Raw genomic sequence first — 18,279 nt, forward strand, 5'->3', positions numbered from 1 at the left:
GTGTTTGTGTGTTTGCCAATCACAACCAAACTCCACCCATTCAGAGGGTGTGTGTGCAGCGACCTTCCCTTCCCTGCGCTGCCTTGTGTGTGGTGAGATGTGTGTGTGTGCTGCCTATTCTCTAAATAACCTGTTGATCCAGTCAAGCTAACATTCAGTCAGCCTCAGGAGGCAGCGGGCTCGACTCCTCTTCTTCTCCTCCTTTTTTTTCCTGGACTTCATCTGAGCCGGAGCTGCAGCTGAATCACCGTGAGTGTGTTTTTTTATCTCAGCTTTCACTCTCATTTCCCGGCGTGTCACTGACAGACGGCACTCGTCTCAGCTCTATCAGACACATCAGCTCTATAAAAAGTTGACTTTTTGGAGTTAAGAAGATAAGTTTTGCTGAGGATGTCCAGGAGTTTCTGTAAGTTGATGCTTTTTCTTTAATTTACTCCAAACACAGAGGAAACTAAAACTAAAACTACTGCTAAAGATGATGTCAATGAGGACACTAATTAAAGACACGTGTCTGAGCAGCTTAAGGTCTAAAAGGTTCATATTTCTGAGTCAGCAGCTAAAAGAAGCTCATTTATAACATTTAGGGGATCAGTTTCAGAGCTAAAGCTGCAAAAAAGTTTACATTTCATTCATAAATATAATCAGCTGGTTAAAAATACTTAAATCAAGAGGAAAACTCTCAGCTGAACTTCTGCTGTTTCGAACAACTCAGAGTGCACCTGAGGTCAAAAGCTGCGATCTTGATAACTTTAATAAAACTGTCAATGAAACAGGACGATTGGAGGTCGTCCACCAGACACTATTTATAAATGTCTTCAGTTTTGTCAAAAGTCCTCTGTCACTTCCATGTTTTTTTAATTTGGGGAGCCAGTTGCACATGTTATAAATATTGAGGACGTGCCCTCTGCACAAACCCCGAAATCTACACCTGTGTTTATAAGATGTAGAAAATGAGCTTCGTTTTGTTTGCTGTCATCTCTTTTTACTAAAAACTACTCAAAACTTTAAGTGGCAAAACATTTAGGTTAAAGGATAAGATAAAACTTCAGCTTACAGCATTTTTTCTCTTGTTTACGTTTACAATTAATTCAAAAATTGTGCGCTGAAGCAGATGTTTGTTGCTTTTTTTATGTTTTTTTAAGTTTTTATATGTATATTGTTTTAAAAATGACCAGTAAATCTACCTCCTACCTTAAGCATTACATTGAAATGAATGCAGAATAAATCATTTTGACTTGTTAGTGTTTTAGAGGCTTCACCGCAGCTCAAAGAGTTACTGTTAGTGTCTTAATAACTATAAATGTGTTGCTTAAACAGAATAAAGAATAAAAACGAGGGTAATAAGGTGTAACTGTATGTTTTAGAGGCAGCAGAGTGAGTGCAGAGTGTCTCTAAACAACTTTTAACTGACTTATTGTTGCATTTTCCTATATTTTATTCCTTTTTTATCTGTGCCTGTTACATATTGCATTTATTTGATTTCAACATAAAGCATCTTGAGTTTACAGGTCAGTTTTTGTCAGTGTCTTAATTACTCTAATAAAGGTGTTATTACTGTAAAATAATGTGTAAAAATGTCCTTTTTCACTGACTTATAGTTGCATTTTCTCCTGTTTTATTTAATATATTCCTCTATGCATGCTGCATTCATTTAATTTTACTTAAACTGGTGCTGCAGTAACAGTTACTGTTAGTGTCCTGATAACTTTAATTACTGTTATTAATACATGATAACATGTTAAAAAGAGGATATTTTAGAGGCAGCACAGTGAGTACCTGCACATATGCATATGTTTCATTATATTCTGCTGCATGTTACTTGTGGCTGTTTGCACTGTAACGTAATGAAGTGTGCTCTGACCTTATTTGACCCTGAGAGCTCATCACATTACAATGCAAACAGCCACAAGGAACATGCAGCAGAATATAATCATAATAAATAATAAATCACAAGTGTGTGCAGGCACTCTCTGTGCTGCCTCTAAAACATACAGATAATCATTCTGACGTCTTACGACAACACGTTTTACACATTTTTTCAGAGTTATTGAGAAACTCACTATTTTTTTGACCTGTATTTTCAGTTTATCTTAAAGTCAAGGTGCAGTAAATACAATTTAATGAATACAAGTAAGCATGCAGATGAATTGCAAAGAATAGCGTTTTAGATAAAAAACAAGAAAATGCAACAATACGTCAAAAAGTTAGCGTAGAGACTGAAAAAATAAATAAATAAATTTGACTTCTCAGGGTCAAATCAGGTCAGGTGAGGCAGTTTTACCTTTAGAGCACATTTGACTTCTCTTTAACTTCATGTGCTTAATATTAAAATGCATACAGCAACAGGTGAAATACAGGGGAATATAATAAAATGCAGCCCACAAAATGCCGGCATTGTACGTCTCTGCAGCCTAGAAGACGTTAAGTTTGCACGTTATTATGCAGCGGTTTTAGCAAAACTTTATGTTTCAGTAACGCAGTTTTTTGTGGCAGCATGTCTCCATAGAAAGGCTAACAAGCAGCTGGAAACGCAGCAATTATTCACCAAAAAAACAAACACTTTTGTTTGCTGGTCTCAAACTGCAGCTTGACAAGCAGTCGATTTTAGGATGTTTCTGGGATTTTAGGCTGTTTATAAGATTTGAAAATGTTTCTAGTATTTAAGGCGATTCTAGGATTTTAGGACATGTCTCAGACATTAGGACGTTTCTAGGGTTTTAGGACGTTTCTAGGATTTTAGGACATTTCTAGGATTTAGGTTTCTCAGTTTTTAAAAAATTTCAGGGATTTTAGGATTTTTTTTTAGGATTTTAAGATTCTTCTGGGATTTTATGACTTGTTGAAGACTTAAGTTTATTTCTGGGATTTTAGGACAAGTCAAGGTAATACGGCACAAATGTACCTTATTGATGGTTTGCAGATATGCACAATGAAAACATTTTCTTTTGCATGTTACTTGTTTTTTTATGCATTTTAATGTTCAGCACATCAAGTTAAATTGTAGTAAAATGTGCTGTGAGTAAAAGTGCAGCGGCTGGCCCCTGGCCCCCTGTCATTTTGTAAAAATGGCCCCCAGCCAAAGCAAATTGCGCGTCATTGCTGCAGTGTTGAACGTGACAGAACATGTGCGGCTCTCTGGGAAGAATTCAGGTTTGATCCTCCGGTGAGCGCTGAGGATTTGGCTTTTCATCACCAAAAACAGCAGAAATCAAAGTGATATTTGCAGCTGAAGCCCTGCGGTCTTTCATCCACCTCCTCACGCTCTTCTTTTCTTCTCCGTCATTCCTCTCTGTCGTATCTTATCCTCCGTATCGAGCCCTTCGTTTTATCTCTCGAGCGCTTCGATAAGCAGAAAGAAAGAGGATGCATCTGTCGTCCACGCACAATAAATTCCTGTCGCGTTATCTCAACACAATCTCGGCTCTCCAAAACAAACACAGGTGAACTTGGTACCGCACATCAAAGCGCGGCAAAGTGTGAAGTATATCTGGCCGCTGATAAAGCGCCCCGTCAGATTTAGAGGTTAAGGAAGTTTACAACGTTTAAAACACAGAAAGTGCGTTTCACGATGATGAAGTGTTGTGACGTTTGTCGGCCGGAGGCGAGCCGCACGTGCAGCCGCTCACATTGTCAGAGTGTGTGTGTGTTTACGTCGGATCCTTCCTGCATTAGAGCTGAAGACAATTCCCTCTTCAAGACTTACAGAGTACAGGAGGAGCACATTATCTCTAATTTACTGCTCACGGCTGAAGAAGAAGGGCAGCTCCTGGATTTTCTCCAAATGTTTCCTCTTGGTGACGGAGGAAAGGTGCAACAGCGGCTAAACGAGCTTCAAACCAAACATGACTTCTGACTTCTTTTGTGTCCGACAACAAAACAAGTTTCTGACGGATGACTTTTGTCTCTTAATGTGGCTGAAACAGAAACAAAAGCCGTGAGAAGACCTGCAGAAGGTTTAACATAAATGTAAACGTGCAGGATTCTGCAGAAATCAATGAAATATTCTTATTCTGCGTGAGCAACCTTTCAACAGAGACAACATTAGCCCAAAATAAATCCACTTTTCAGGGTCAAATGAGGTCAGGGGAGGCAGCCTCACACAGGTTTCAAGGAATTTAGGACGTGTCTAGAATTTTTGGATTATCTTGGATTTTAAGATGTTTTACAGATTTTAGGACTTTTCCAGGATTTTAGAAAGTTTATCTGATTTTATAAATATAAATCTAGGATTTTGTGACATTTCTTGGATTTGAGGACATTTGTAGGATTTTAGGATGTTTCTAGGATTTTTTAAGTTTCTTGGATTTTAAGATAAATATAGGATTTTATGACATTTGTGCAGAACATTTCTTTGATTTTAGGATGTTATTTGGATATAAAGATTAAGCTCGGATTTTAGGACATCTCTAGAATTTTATGAAATTTTGTTTTCTAGGATTTTAGGACATCTTTTGGATTTTATGACATTTCTAGGATTTTAAGACGTCTCTCTGATTGTCGAACATTTCTAGGGTGTTTGAAGACATTCCTAGGATTTTAGGATATTTCCAGGACCTTAGGACATTTTAAGGACTTAAGTACTTTTTAGGATTTTAGGACATTAGGGTCTTAGCTGGGACCTCTGTCAGGGTTGTGGGGGATCTTCCACTGGCAATTTTTTGTTTTTTATAAACAAGCTGCTTGATGTTGTTTTATGCACTCTGGCACCTTATTCTAAAAGTAAACAATTCCCAGTGTGAATCACTTTATTTTTGTTGTAAATTAGAAAATGGTTTGGGTGCCATCCAGTTTTTTGGCTTGCGGGCTGAAAGCTGAGTATCACTGCTGTATTTTCTCCTGTATCCATTTCAACAGCAACATGCCTCTAATTATGCTTTTTCTCTTCCTTTTTCCCTGTCTGTGTGTGTGTGTGTGTGTGTGTGTGTCTGTGTGTGTCTGTGTGCATGTGTATGTGTGTGTCTGTGTCTGTGTTTGTGTGTGATGCCAAACCACCCAGAGAGATCCGAAGAAAAAACCTGGCGGAAGAGGGAAAAAAAGAACGAGTGGAAACCCTCTCCTGGAAGCAGCATGGACTGAAGTCTGTCTACGTGTGTGTGTGTGTGTGTGTCTGTCTGAGTCGTACGTGCGTGCCGGCTGAAAGGAAACCATGTCAGCGATACACACCTGGGTCTGTGTCCTCCTCTGGATCGGCGCTGCCACGCAGGACAAAACCCCAGGTAAGACACAAACGCCTCTTTGTGCAGCGGCTCCAACTGCTCTGTAAGCAGGACAACGTGTGCAGAGATTAAAAAGGTTTCTTTACACGACCTGAGACACACAAAACACCAACAAAATACAATCACATTTTATTTTCTGCAACCTGAGAAGTGACCCATATTACTCAAACGGCTTATTCAAACTTCCCCCCTCCTCATTAAATCCTGACGTCAGGTATGAACTCAGGAGGGAAATATTTTCCCACCGCAGCAAGTGAAGCAGCTGGACTTCAAGGAAAAGTCTGTCTGGTCTCGTTTTTGCAGCTCGGAGCATCATTCCTGAGAGTTTAGGGAATATTTTAACTTGACAGCTGAGATCTGGAGCAGAAAGGACAAAAAAATGAGCAGGCTTTTGGTTGCAGGAAAGTTAAAACATTAGGTCCCAAATTATACGAATTCTTTCGGTTGTATTTTGGGTTTCTACAGGAACACATTTACATGCTGTAATGTTTAAAAAACACTTTATTTTTCTCAAACTTTATATTAAATACACGTCTTTCCCCTCTGAAATTCAGTTATAGCAGCTTTCTTCTTTAACCCCAGTCCAGTCTGTTTTTAGGTCATCCACATTTGCACTCTCGGCGTGTTTGCAGCATCGAGCAGCCCCGTAATGACTCTAACGTCACTGTCACGGCAGTTTCTACCTCTACGAAGTTTAGTTGTGACACTGCTCCACGCAAAAGCGCGGCTCATTACCATTCTGATGTTGTCAAAAACAGACGCTTCTGCAGTGATTTCGGCTTAGATCCCAACTACAAAAGCCACCTTTTGCGGCTGTATGATACGCCGCTGGATGGAATCAGGTTTAAACCGTTAACGGCATAACATACGGAGCAAGAAGGTCCCTATAGGGGGGCGGGAGGGACAGTGGATGACGTCCACATTTTACCATGTGCCTCCTTCCTCTAATCCTAACTGTCCGTGCCCTTAAATCGTAAGCATGTGCTTTTGTCGACGTCCAGGCGTCTGTTGCAGCATGTGGGAACGTCAACAGCAGCAGACGCAGGAGAATACGTAGAGCGTAACGTGTGGACGCAGAAGTCTACTGACAAAGCGGCAACATGTGACGACTTGAGATGAGAACGTGCTGAACAGCCACACTGTAACAGTCTGCAACGTTACTTAAAGCCGCTTTCTAAAGTAAATGGACCGTTCTGACTGGTCACGGCCTGCACCATGTCGACTCAGAGGGGACCTGCGTGTGGCGACCTGTTCGCAGTCAGCTCAGTCAAACTACAATATCGCAACACACTGACGCACCGTTTGCAAGTCGACTTTTCTCTGAAATCAATGATGTCAACTAGACCATTGAATCACCCCTGTCACCCTTTCTCATCACTGAATCACCCCGGCACAATTTGTGCAGTATCATCCAAATCTCATTCATCCAGTCGTTTGCTCGGTTTTTCATAAATATGACTTTTCAGTGAAAAACCTCAGTGTTGGAGTCTGGCTTTGTTTAGAACATAGATAGGTTGATTTTGATTTCTTTTGGAAACTTGGGGAAAAAAGGCATGGCGCAACGTCCCGCAAATTGCTAGAAATTTAGAGATTTAGAAAAATATTTTTTTTAAAGCTAGGGGATAATATCTGTTCAACCATATTAATTATCAGAATTATTATTATTTTAAAAAATGTTGATAAAACACAATTACAAGTTGAATTCATTTCCATTTAGTGATGTTGTGCAACTTCTCCTCTGGTGATAACATCCCAGTAACCATGGCGATGGATGTTCAAAACATCAGCAGCTTTATTTCTTTTGCAGCCACCGCACTAGCCTTCATTATTTCCAAATTAAAGGCAACGTGGGCGTGTTATGGAGCCATGATGAAAAGGAGAGCCACTTATACGCGTGAGCGGCCATGTATGAGGGATTTCTGGGAGCTGATGGTCCACGATTTCACAGAGGAATTGTGGATTCAAAACTTTCGGATGTTATGCGATGCAATAACAGCTCCTGTAGCTCCTGCTGCATCATGAGGGAGCCAGTTCCTGCTGACAAGCACATAGCCACAGCATCATGTGACCTAGAAAAGCCTAAAAAGGGTTTCCATGGCAGTTTTGCAAAATATGGTTTTTCGAAACACCTGAAATACCACCTCATGCAAGCGTAAACATTTTTTTGCAATAAATGGGAGTTTCCTTAAACTGACGTGCTTCCATTAGGCGTATTTCATATTCGCAATTTTAATTTGTGCAATTTTAGGGTTAATGGAAACCCACCTTGTGTAATGAATGACAGAAGAGAGAGCTGAGAGAAGTTTGACCCGCTGCGTGACGTCGGTCAGATTTCCATGTTTGGAAAAGTACAGAAATTGTTGGACGTCATAAAGTTGGTGTTTGGCGGGTTTTTGTTTGTGGTCTGGAAGGTTATCGAGATTGTGCAATCACTGGTTTTATCATCTCACCTGAAAAAACTCATCTGCTTGATTATCGGTTAACGCACGTCGCTGGACTCAGTCGAGTGTTTGTTCTGTTAATAATGTGAAGTTAATGTGTCACTCTGCAGGCTGCCTCACAGGAGCCGTGTTTGCTCAGCAGCTTGTTCAAAGCTTTTCTGCAAGGGCACGAAATGTCGTTACTGTGCGAAGGGAGCAAACCCTCACTGGCTGTCAGGCAGGTAAACCGGTCGGCCGCTGTGTGAAATCGCTCAGGTGTGAGTCAGACGCCTGAGTCACGACAGAGCTGCTATTCTCGAGAAGAATGAGAGCAGCAGCTGAGAAATCGGCGGGAGTCGTAACACGGTCAGAGAGGTGCGGCCAGAAGCACGCAGGCGATGAAAGCAGCGATTAATCCCTGCTGTCAGTCACCTGTTTAACGCCACAAACCGTCATGCAGCACTCATGCAGACACGAAAATCAACATCTGACCGACTTTGGCTCAAAACCAAGCGTCTGATTACAGCTTTGGCTCGAGCGTTTTTCAAAAGTTTTGCTGAACAAACTTGTCAAACAAAAAGGAGGACGGACAACTGGAGTTAGTGACTTATGAAGAATCTGATTTTTTTGTTTTTTTCGGTAAAGATCTCAGTGATTGAGTTAATGAACGCCTAAAAACCTGGATTTACATCGCTTTTCTTGTGTTGCTTACAAATGCATTTGAAAAGTATTTAAACCTTTGAAACTTGAGCAAACTGGCTTGATTTCTTTGGGGTAAAAAGGCAATAAATAACTTGGTTAGAAATATTCACAAATCTGAAGAAATGAAAAAAAATATATATATATATTTTAAAATCTCTGGAAAATGTTTAGGGAAAAAAAGATAAAGGTAAACAAAATATTATCAACATTTATATTTCAAATTATATAATAAATTATATCTTTTTATGAACTTTATTATTTTTTACTTTTTTCATATCTTTTTCATTTAATTATAATATTTATTATACCACACCGTATGACAGATTTTAAATAAATCAAAAATAAATCAAATTATTGTACTTTTTTATCAAGTAATTTCCTCGTGCCATTTTTTCGTTGCTAAATTTCAGGTAATTACTTTATACTTTATTTATTTATTTTTACTAAGTTCTTCTCAATTTTTGGGTCATATCTTCCTAAGTTGCTCTTTGCCTTCTTCATATACTTTTGAAAGAAATTAAGCAACGTTGCTCCGGTTTTAAAGGGTTCAAGGCTCATTCAGTGCAGTTATGATGGTTTACTTTGAGTGGAAACATGTATAGAGGTCTGACTGATTGATTTTTCAAAATAAAACTGTTGTTTTTAGATGTTTGATACTTCTAATGACATCCAAGTGACATCAAATGGGTTTTATTGTTGTGCACAAATGTGCCTGAAAATGTCAATTTTAAGATCTTGCATAAGGATTTCTTTACTTAATGCTCTCCCATTGTGTCCTGCTTCATTTACAAGCATCTTTCTCTGCACAGCTGACTCTCAGATGTTGTTTGGTGGTTTCTCAGAGCTTTTGGGCAAATGCTTCATTATTTCAAAGGCATATTCACCCTAAAACTGTGATGTTTTTTTCAGGCGAGGACAAAAATGTCCATTTATTCTGTCAATCTATACTGACAGCAGATAGCAGGACGCGCATCCCAGTTACTGCTGTTGTTTTGATAATATTTCTATCACTAGGTCATCTGTTTTCAGTCAGTTTGATTTGGTTTATGTCATTTTTGTCCCACTGCGATACACTCATCACTGCCCACGTCCACCCTGTGTGTGTGTGTGTGTGTGTGTGTGTGTGTGTGTGTGTGTGTGTGTGGCAATAAAGGGAAGTTGAGGTGAATAATTCTTCGGTCCTGGAGGTATTTTTTCTTCATTCTGTACATCCCCTTTCAAAGTTTCCTTTACACGATATCCTCAATGTTACATATTTTCGGTGAAACGTGGGACTCTCCCGGATGACGCAACGATCACGTAGGTTTATGTCGTGGGTGTAATTATTTTAAATTTGTTTCTGAGAAATAAATTTTGTCATTTTGCCAGGTCATGGCTCTAAATACCGCAATACCCATGAGCCTCCGTTGCTGTTGGCAGAAGTAGACCAGCAATAAAATACTGCAGTGGAAAATCATGTATATATACAGTAATGTATGTGCAGGACTTATTTTAGTTTTAGCACCTTTATTATGAAATCTGTCCACTGGATTCTGAAGAACTGACTTTTATGATGAAAATATCATCAAATGACATGACAAACCAAAACTTCTCAACCTAACGTCCGACACTTTAAACAGACGTCTTTTCTGCTCTGGTCTGTAAGCGCCCTCGCCCTCCTTATATCACATAGTTACGGGCGGCGTTATTAGCCGACGCCGTCCATCAGCGTTTCATGCACATGAAACATTTTGGCGTCACACTCGTATGTCTAAAACAGTGACAGAGTGAACATATGTGACGAGTTCGAAGTGACTTTTTTGTGCTCAGATAAACAGAGAGAGAGCAGAGCAATGAAATAAGACTAAATAAATCAGTGTAGAGGGAACAAAGGGCTACTGTATGAAGCGCGTGCATGTACCCGCGGTCACCTGGTGGGAGGGGCTTTGGACCGAGATTGTGCCAGGTTTGTTTTTGTTTTCCAGATTTCTAACATACAGTAAACGCACATCCAGGAGACAAAAACTAGGACATAATACAAAAGAGGAGTTTGCACATTAGATCATTAGATTATGATACCATAAAAATTGTATCCATCACCAGCAAGGTGACGTTTCCAGCTACTTTATTTCTCTTGCAGATTTCTGCCTTCCCCAGCTGTAACAGCAGACTCATCGCTGTGTGTACAGCCCCCAAATTACAGATTCTGTGGTGAGAAATAATGATGCAGATCCGACCATCTAGGAATGTTTGCGTCTTTAGTCTGAGGAGGACAGTGTCACGGAAACTTAAATAACAGACGTTTCCTCCTTGAGTTATTTGTCAAACTGCAATCTGAACAAAAGGAAACAGCTCAACAATAAAAGGGTTTCTATCAGCAGAGAGGTGCTGGCGTCAGTTTCTAGGAAATTAATTAAACAAAAAGAAGTTTGATTCTTCCCTGTAGAGCGATACCTAACTGTTAGGGGCGATTACTAACCGGCCGAAGCGGGAAACAGGGCCGTAAACAGTTTCAGAGGTCACAGTGACCACCAGCATCACCATGGAAAGATTAGATTAGATTAGATTACTTTAATTAATCCCAATGGAAACTGAAATGCCAAGCAGCTCACAGAAGAACAGTAAAAAAGAATCACACAAGACAATAAAAACAAGTTAAAACAAAACGGATAAAAATCACTCAAGGACTAAAACCTATATATAAATTAAAATCGGAGGGTCAATAGAAGAAAAACTCAACACTAAAAAAAAAGACGAAGAGACAACGTTTGTGTCACTTCACTGATATAAAAACGCAAATTTAAGCCGACAACGTAAATCTGTGCGATATCTCACCTGGTCTCACCTGGTCTCACCTGGTCTCACCTGGTCCTCGTCTTGTTTCAGACGTCGCTGTGACGTGCCTCGTCTCGGAGGAGTGCGTGCTCCCCTGCAGCTTCCAGCCGGGCAGCGAGGAGACCATCGAGTGGTTTAGACAGGACGAGCTGGTGTACAAGTACGAGCGGGAACATAAACGTGACGATGACGATAAAGACGATGATGATGATGATGATGATGACAGCGACGACGACAGCAGCGAAGAGCACTCTGACCCCGAGCAGCTCGCCGGCCGCGCCTCCGTTTTCCCACACTTGGTATCCAAGGGCAACGCCACGCTGATCCTCAGGGGGAGCGTTCTGAAGGACAGAGGAACGTACAGGTGTCACGTCCGCACGTCGCAGGGCGAACACAATGCAAAGGTCATCGTTAAGGTGGCAGGTGAGTTCATAAGGTCAGACGTGAAAGCACGTAAGGATGATGTCACACCAAATTTAACTCTTAAAAACCTGGAGTGACGTCACTTTTCAGGTGCTGCTTTCAGACACCTTTCACAGGTATTCAAACCTTTGGACACTGAGCAATAGGTTTGATTTTTCAAAAACAAGGGGAAAAAAGAAATGAGCACCTTGGCAAGAAATGCTCCATTAATTGCAAAAATTTAGTAGATTTGGAAAATTATATTGAAAAATTTAAAAAAATAAAAAATGGGAAAATATCTAGGGATACAAGAAAACTATATTTATGATTGTCATAATAATATATAATTTTTAAAAATTTTTTTTTTTTTTTAAGGATTTTTAAAAAAAAAAAATTCTAGGTCATTTATTTATTTATTTATTTAACTTTTTTTGTTGTTGTTGACTAAACATAACCACGTGAAGTGTAATCCAAACATGCATCAAACCGTGTAAACAGCAGACGCAAAAAAGGATACCTAGAGCGTAATATGCAGACGAAAGCGGCAACATGTGACGATTGTGGATGAGAAAGTTTTGCAGCCAGCCAGCCCTCCCTGCTCCTGACTCTTCCATTAGTCCCAAATCTAAAAGTGACATCGACCACTCAGAGGCTCTGAAATGAAAGTTTTAAAAACAGTATTTCCCCTGTATGAAAGAGCTGTTTGTGGTTGTGTTATATTGTGGTAACAGAGCCTCTAATGTTATCTGCATGAGAGTGGTATCACCCACCGTCAGGCTAAATTGAGCCCTGGCATTTAGCGTCTATCATCAGGGGCTGCTGGGAAACATTTCAACATGCTGTGAATGTCTTTGTGTGTGTGTGTGTGTGTGTGTGTAGCACCCATCCGAGGGCTGTCTCTGGAGCTGTCCAGGCTGAGCGGCTACGAGGAGATGAAGTGCACCATCCGAAATGTCTTCCCGGCCCCTCGCGTAACCTGGGCGACCGAGCCGCCCACCTTCGAGGACCTCCGACCGGTCACACGCATGCTGGCGGACAAACAGGGGCTGTACACGGTCGACAGCCGCCTCAAGAGGCTGAACGGACAACCGCACCTCATCTACATCTGCAAAGTCTCGACTTCGTACGGCGGTCAGGCCTGGACCGCCTCGCTCAGGGAAAGAGGTGAAAATAAAATGCAATTTGTGTCATTTTTTTGGATTGCAAAAAGCAGGAAATCTCTTGTATTTATTGATTTTTCGTGCTCCCTTCACTGTGCTCTGGTAGAAATAAGAGGGACTCAAGGAAAAGACCTGACCATCCCCTGCTCCGCCCCTCCATACCTGAACAGCCCCCACCTCTACTGGAGCTTCTCCAAAGGCAAGGACCCCACCCACATCCTCACCTACGACAGCCAGTCTGGGACCAGCTCCTACTCGCCGCCGTGGGACAGCCACGTGGAGCTGGACGGCTTCAGGGTCCCGTTCGGAGACGGCTCCCTGCGGCTGATGGACCCCAAACACTCAGAGCACTCGGGCAGCTACACCTGTGTGTTCTCCGTGCCGCACAACACTCACACCGAACGCACCGACGTCACCATCGACGCTCCTGCCGGTGAGCTCACTCACACAGTAAACGGGCGCTGTAGTTTTTACCAACACACGTCCACATTTTGCGTACTTTTCATCATTAACTTTTGATCATTTTGGCTGTGTTCATGTATATGGCATACATTTCGGCAAGACTGTGTATTTTTGATTAATCTTGGTATTTCCAGCTCTGACAAAAAGTTTAAAATACACTGATTTTGACCAAATTGTTGAATTAATATTGTTGAGTGCAAATAAAAAAGAGCCATTGAAATCCATTCAAACTGCAATTTTTGATCCCACAGCCAACAAATCATAAAAACACGCATTGTAATATTTCTGGGTTTTTGACTTGTCATTTTTACTTTTTTCTACCTCACATTTATTTATGTATTTATTTTACCATATTTGGCATATGGAGAAAAACATGCTATTTCCACTATGTCTCCTGTTAGACATTTGTGTGAAATTCTGTCATAATTAGTGTATGAATTTTTGCTTTATGGCCAAAATATATATTAGTTTAAGTCCAAGTGGACGTCTTTGCCAAAATTAAGGAAACCCACTAAAGGCCTTTTTGTTAAATTGTGTTCATGAGAGTGAGACGGACGCAAGGTCGCAGTGACCTTTGACCATCAGATCCTAATCAGTTCATCCTTGAATCAAGGTGGACGTTTGTGCCAAATTTGAAGAAATTCCCTCAAGGTGTTTTTGATTTATCACATTAATGAGAATGAGATGGATGCTTGGTCACAATGACCTTGACCTTTGACTGCAAAAATCGTTAAAAAAAATCGTGCAAAAAGTTAATTTTTGGGTCCAGGGGGATGTTTGTGCCAAATTTGAACATTTTGCTAAAGTTATTCTTGAGAATAACACAGAGGCATAAAACCCAGCAGCTGTTATTTGTGGTTTTATGTATAAAACTGTGTTTATTTATTAATTTGTGTGTATTTGTTACCTGTTTGCAGTTAAGCAAAGCGGTCAGGAGGAGGCGTCTTATTGGTGGATTGTCGGCCTGGTGATCGCAGTGCTGGTTGTGGCTCTGGCCGGCATGCTGGCGTACCTGAAGGTCAAAGGTCAAAGAAGAGATTTGGACACTTACTGATAGCAAGAAGAGAGCTTGACTGGACTGACACACTTTTACACAATTACAAATATAGTTAGAATTAAAATAACTTTCTCTATTTTTTTCTTTGATCCTTAATCATATTGCATAATAACGTAAATAAATAAATATTTATATATATAAAGAGAGAGAGAGAAAGAATCTGCACCAATCTGCTCACAGTTCAAGGGTTTAAATATTTGCAAAAGGCATCTGAAAGCAGCACAAGAAAAGTGATGTTGATCCAGGTTTCATAAATTACCACAGACATTAAAATTCCTCATGAGATCAGCTTCACTTGTTTTTAAGTTGGTGTGTGTGTGTGTGTGTGTGTGTGTGTGTGTGTGTGTGGAGAGAGGAAATGTGTGTTTCTGCTTAAAACACTAAAAACTGTGAATAAAGTCAAGATTTCTCTGTCTCAGAGTGAACGCCCAGAGTAATGCATCAACAAAACTACTCATTTTCTCCAAAATAAGTACACATAATACCGAAAAAATGAAAGAGGTATATATATCTCCACAGATGATTCAAACCAGGCTATTAATATTCCACCTGTCATTACAATGCACACCCAAACCAGTAACACCAGTTAAAACTAACTGTATCCGGGTCACGTCTTTTCTCGTGTTCTCCAGAGGCATTATAGGAAATGTAGGCAGTCACCAACGGACAGTAGAAAGTTAGATTAAAGCAAGAAAATCAAGTAAATTAAAATATTAGAGCAACAAATTAGAGATATTTTGGATTTGATTAGTTTATGGGAGCTTATTGACATTTTAGAGGCTGCAGAGGTGCTTTCAAACCGAGACGTTTTCACACTTTCTGTCTCTCTTGTCTGTTCTCAGGAGGCCCCTCAAAGCCCAGAAACGACCCCGAGGAGGTGACAGAGCTGCATTTAGTCAAAGGTCGGTCTCAAACCATTTCAAAAAGAAAAAGGAAAAAGATAAAAATTGCATTCCCTAAATTAGACACTAGATGGAGCCAGAGAATAAGTCTTCTGTTTGAGTTTCCTCTCCTGCAGGAACTTTTTAGTTTTAAAACTCTTAGATAACATTTACTCTAATCTTAAAATCAATAAATCAATCAAACACGTCTCAGTTTAATTCAGCAAAATTCAATATCACCACAAACAACAGCCTCCAAAACAATCATAAACTTTAATCAATGCCTCTCGATGACATTTCCACCCAAAATTGACTGTTTTAACCCTTATAAAGGTATAATTCATTGTATAATTAAACCACCTCTGAACAGGCCGCAACATTAATGTTGATAAATAGATAAATAAAATTAATTAAAATAAATACTTTTTTTTTTTTCGATTTCCCTCCGATCTTAAATACTTAAACTTCAAATCCCATGTTTAAAATGTATAGGATACAATGTATAACATCGCTCATAACACAACATGATTAAGTTGTGCACAGCAAAGCAAAAATAAATAAACAAATAAACAAATGTTACACTGGAGTTACAACCAAAAACAATAATAAATAAAAATAATAAAATAAAAAATAAAATGCTTATTGTAAATAATAAAACAAAAAATGAAATTAATTAATCAATTAAATAAATTAAACACTACTACTAATATTACCACTACAACTACTACTACTATTTTTTTTCTTAAAAAAACTTGTGTTTGTTTACTGTGGTTTATCCTGCACCAGCTGGCAGAGTAGCGCTGTTGTGTTTGGGGTATCTTCAGGTTTTTAGCTATTATCAATACTATTATCATACTTAAATGTACTACAAACCATTTATTACAGGTTTCGTACTGCTCATAATGACGCACTGGAGAGACTTAAAATGTGACATTTAAATCTTTTTTCTGGTGAATCACTTAAACTACAAATAAACTGGGTGTATATGAGGTAAGTATATCACGTAAACAATGCAATGTACTTTAATTTAAATACCTAACAGTACTGAGTGTAATAGAATAACAGGTGAGCAGAGACATAAAAAAAAAAACATGTGTACTTCAAAATTTGTGTTTCTGCTTTCTACCTGTGTCTTCATCTCTGATCCAGAAACGTCCCTCTCTTCCCGTAGATTCGGCGGCCGACAGTAACCTGAACGAAAGCAGCCCTCTGACCGTCGGCGGCACCAACGGACAATCAAACCTGCAGACTGGCCCCCAGTTAACCTGAAGACAAACAGAAACAACACGGCGTCACCGAAAACTAACAAATACTAACTCAGCAAACACGCACACGGCTGCACAATGAACTCACAGCTTCTTAGAAAGTTTCCTCAGGAGCTTTTTGTAAAGAAAATATTTTAAATGACTATTTTTGACTCTTTTTTGGTCCCTGTGGATTTAAGAGGAAACCCTGATGAACTGCTTCATGCTGAAGTGCGAAGAAGAAGAAGCTTTCAGCGACTTCATGACGGGTTTGTGGACCTCTGCGGTGCAGTTATGAATCTGCTGTTTTCGGGAAATGTTTTCCTGTGACGAACCCTAAAGACGGATTCAGCTCGATCTTACAGCCTGAAACATCGTCGAAAAAAGTCAGAAACATTTCTGCATTTTCAACAAGAGATCTGAAGTTTGTTCCTGGCTCCGAAAAATGTCTCTCCTCAGTGGACATTACTTTCCAGGGGTCAAATATTTGTGCTTTTCATGGCTCAAGTTGCAGAGTTTAACCCTTTAAAACCTGGTGGGACAACCTTTCACGAGCTATTTAACCCTTTGAAACCAGAGCAAATTCATTTTAATTTCTTTCAAAAACATGGAAAAATTTAATGACCAACTTGGCAAAAAATGTCACTATAAACTGCGAGATATTAGTCAAAGGTGACAAAGAAAATTACCTGAAAATTAGTTTTTAAAAAGGAGTGACAATCTTCACAAAATTATAGTTTGAAAAATTATGTAAAATGATCAGAAAACTATGTTTATAATAGCTGTCATCGTATCTGTAAAATTATATTGCAGAAAAAAAAAATGCACGTTTTGAAAATTTTTGCACTTTTTGGGGATCTTTTTTAAAATGTTGTTATTTTTTCTTATTTAATGTTTGTGCCGTGTGTTAAGTTGCTCACTGCCTTCTTTCCATGTTTTTGAAAACCAAATCCATTCACCTTTTTTTTTTCTGAAACCAGGTCAGGATGTCGTTTTTTAACTTGAAGTCGGACTCGATCATCCCTGGCACTTGTGGGTATTCAGCGTTTTGCTCTTGACACTTGCACAGGCTGGATTTCCAAAATAAAAGACTACTTTCTCCATCCTGCTGCATTTAAACCTTCACTGAAAAGGCCTCTGAGGAGGTGACGCTCTTCTGGGAATTGTTTCTTGGATTTTTAAATTGAATGTGACTGTAAAACTATGATGTGACTTCCTCTCTGAGGTGGAGAGATAACTTTTTTTCTTTGTCAATATTTAATCTGCAGCAGACTGAAATAGTTTGTTTCTGCGCTGCCACACTTTGCTGTAAACACGTCACCTTTTCATGAATTATACTTGACCTCTTCACAAATGTGTCATAATTAATGTAACCGTATTAAAAGGACTAATCGCTGAGGGGCTGTGTCTGTGACTTTTATCTGAGATATGATCAATGTTTGGTTGGTCTACTCAAACATAGGAGTTAGGGGGAAAGTTCATCGGTCGTAAAATAATGGAAGCAAGTGCCAAAAAAAAACCAAAAACATTATTACTACAGCTGACCTGTAATGTTGGCTAGCTTAAGGGTGCTAGGTGAGCTAGAGTACAAATGTATTTATTAGGTTACAATTAATCTGTCTGTCAAGTTTAAAAATGAGCTTCCATGCTTTTCTGTAAAACTTGAAAAACTAATAACATTTGTTTTTTCAAGTCCTGTTTTTCTGCTCTGATGGCTGTGGGATCAAAAATGTCAGTTTGAATGGGTTTCAATGGAGCATTTTTGGACCTGAACAGTCTGAATGTAACTATTTAGTTTCCACAGAGTATTTTAGACTTATTGTAGGAGCTGAGCTGCAAATTCACTGAAATACAAAATCTTGAATCCCGAATGTGCGCCAAACAGTCCCTACAGTTGAAAGAAACATCACCTCAATAACTT

At 39.5% G+C, this 18,279-nt stretch overlaps 3 protein-coding genes across 4 annotated transcripts in view; 2 read left to right on the top strand and 1 right to left on the bottom strand.

Annotated features, from left to right (window-relative positions):
- Positions 1–5,565, bottom strand: part of LOC121965561 (gamma-aminobutyric acid receptor subunit rho-3) — a 33,362-nt gene extending 27,797 nt beyond the window's left edge. Inside the window, 2 exon segments of the mRNA XM_088071622.1 lie at positions 5,164–5,257; positions 5,462–5,565. The gene's annotated coding sequence lies outside the window, so the exon portion shown is untranslated.
- Positions 77–17,756, top strand: hhla2b.1 (HERV-H LTR-associating 2b, tandem duplicate 1). Of its 2 annotated transcripts, none has more exons than XM_088071623.1 (8): positions 77–249; positions 4,997–5,216; positions 11,204–11,575; positions 12,434–12,718; positions 12,821–13,147; positions 14,094–14,201; positions 15,076–15,135; positions 16,286–17,756. In XM_088071623.1, exons 2-8 carry the CDS (start codon positions 5,147–5,149, stop codon positions 16,381–16,383), a joined length of 1,320 nt encoding a protein of 439 aa, XP_087927749.1. In that variant the 5' UTR covers positions 77–249; positions 4,997–5,146; the 3' UTR covers positions 16,384–17,756. The 2 variants fall into 2 exon arrangements, with proteins under 2 accessions (XP_087927749.1, XP_087927750.1); XM_088071624.1 differs by lacking the exon at positions 77–249 and adding an exon at positions 268–406.
- A 133-nt stretch (positions 17,757–17,889) lies between these two features.
- Positions 17,890–18,279, top strand: part of LOC121938109 (butyrophilin-like protein 3) — an 11,970-nt gene continuing 11,580 nt past the window's right edge. Inside the window, exon 1 of the mRNA XM_088071625.1 lies at positions 17,890–18,279. This exon is cut by the window's right edge and continues 254 nt beyond it. The gene's annotated coding sequence lies outside the window, so the exon portion shown is untranslated.

This window comes from Plectropomus leopardus, chromosome 21 (genome assembly GCF_026936395.1).
Source record: "Plectropomus leopardus strain MGB_pleo_1.0 chromosome 21, ASM2693639v1, whole genome shotgun sequence".
Lineage (NCBI taxonomy): Eukaryota > Metazoa > Chordata > Actinopteri > Perciformes > Serranidae > Plectropomus > Plectropomus leopardus.

Excerpts from the sequence above, each read along its gene's own strand:
- hhla2b.1 (XM_088071623.1), top strand. The coding sequence starts at position 5,147 with ATGTCAGCGATACACACCTGGGTCTGTGTCCTCCTCTGGATCGGCGCT. Across the intron at positions 5,217-11,203 it reads CACGCAGGACAAAACCCCAG|ACGTCGCTGTGACGTGCCTC; the intron begins GTAAGACACAAA and ends GTCTTGTTTCAG. Across the intron at positions 13,148-14,093 it reads CACCATCGACGCTCCTGCCG|TTAAGCAAAGCGGTCAGGAG; the intron begins GTGAGCTCACTC and ends ACCTGTTTGCAG.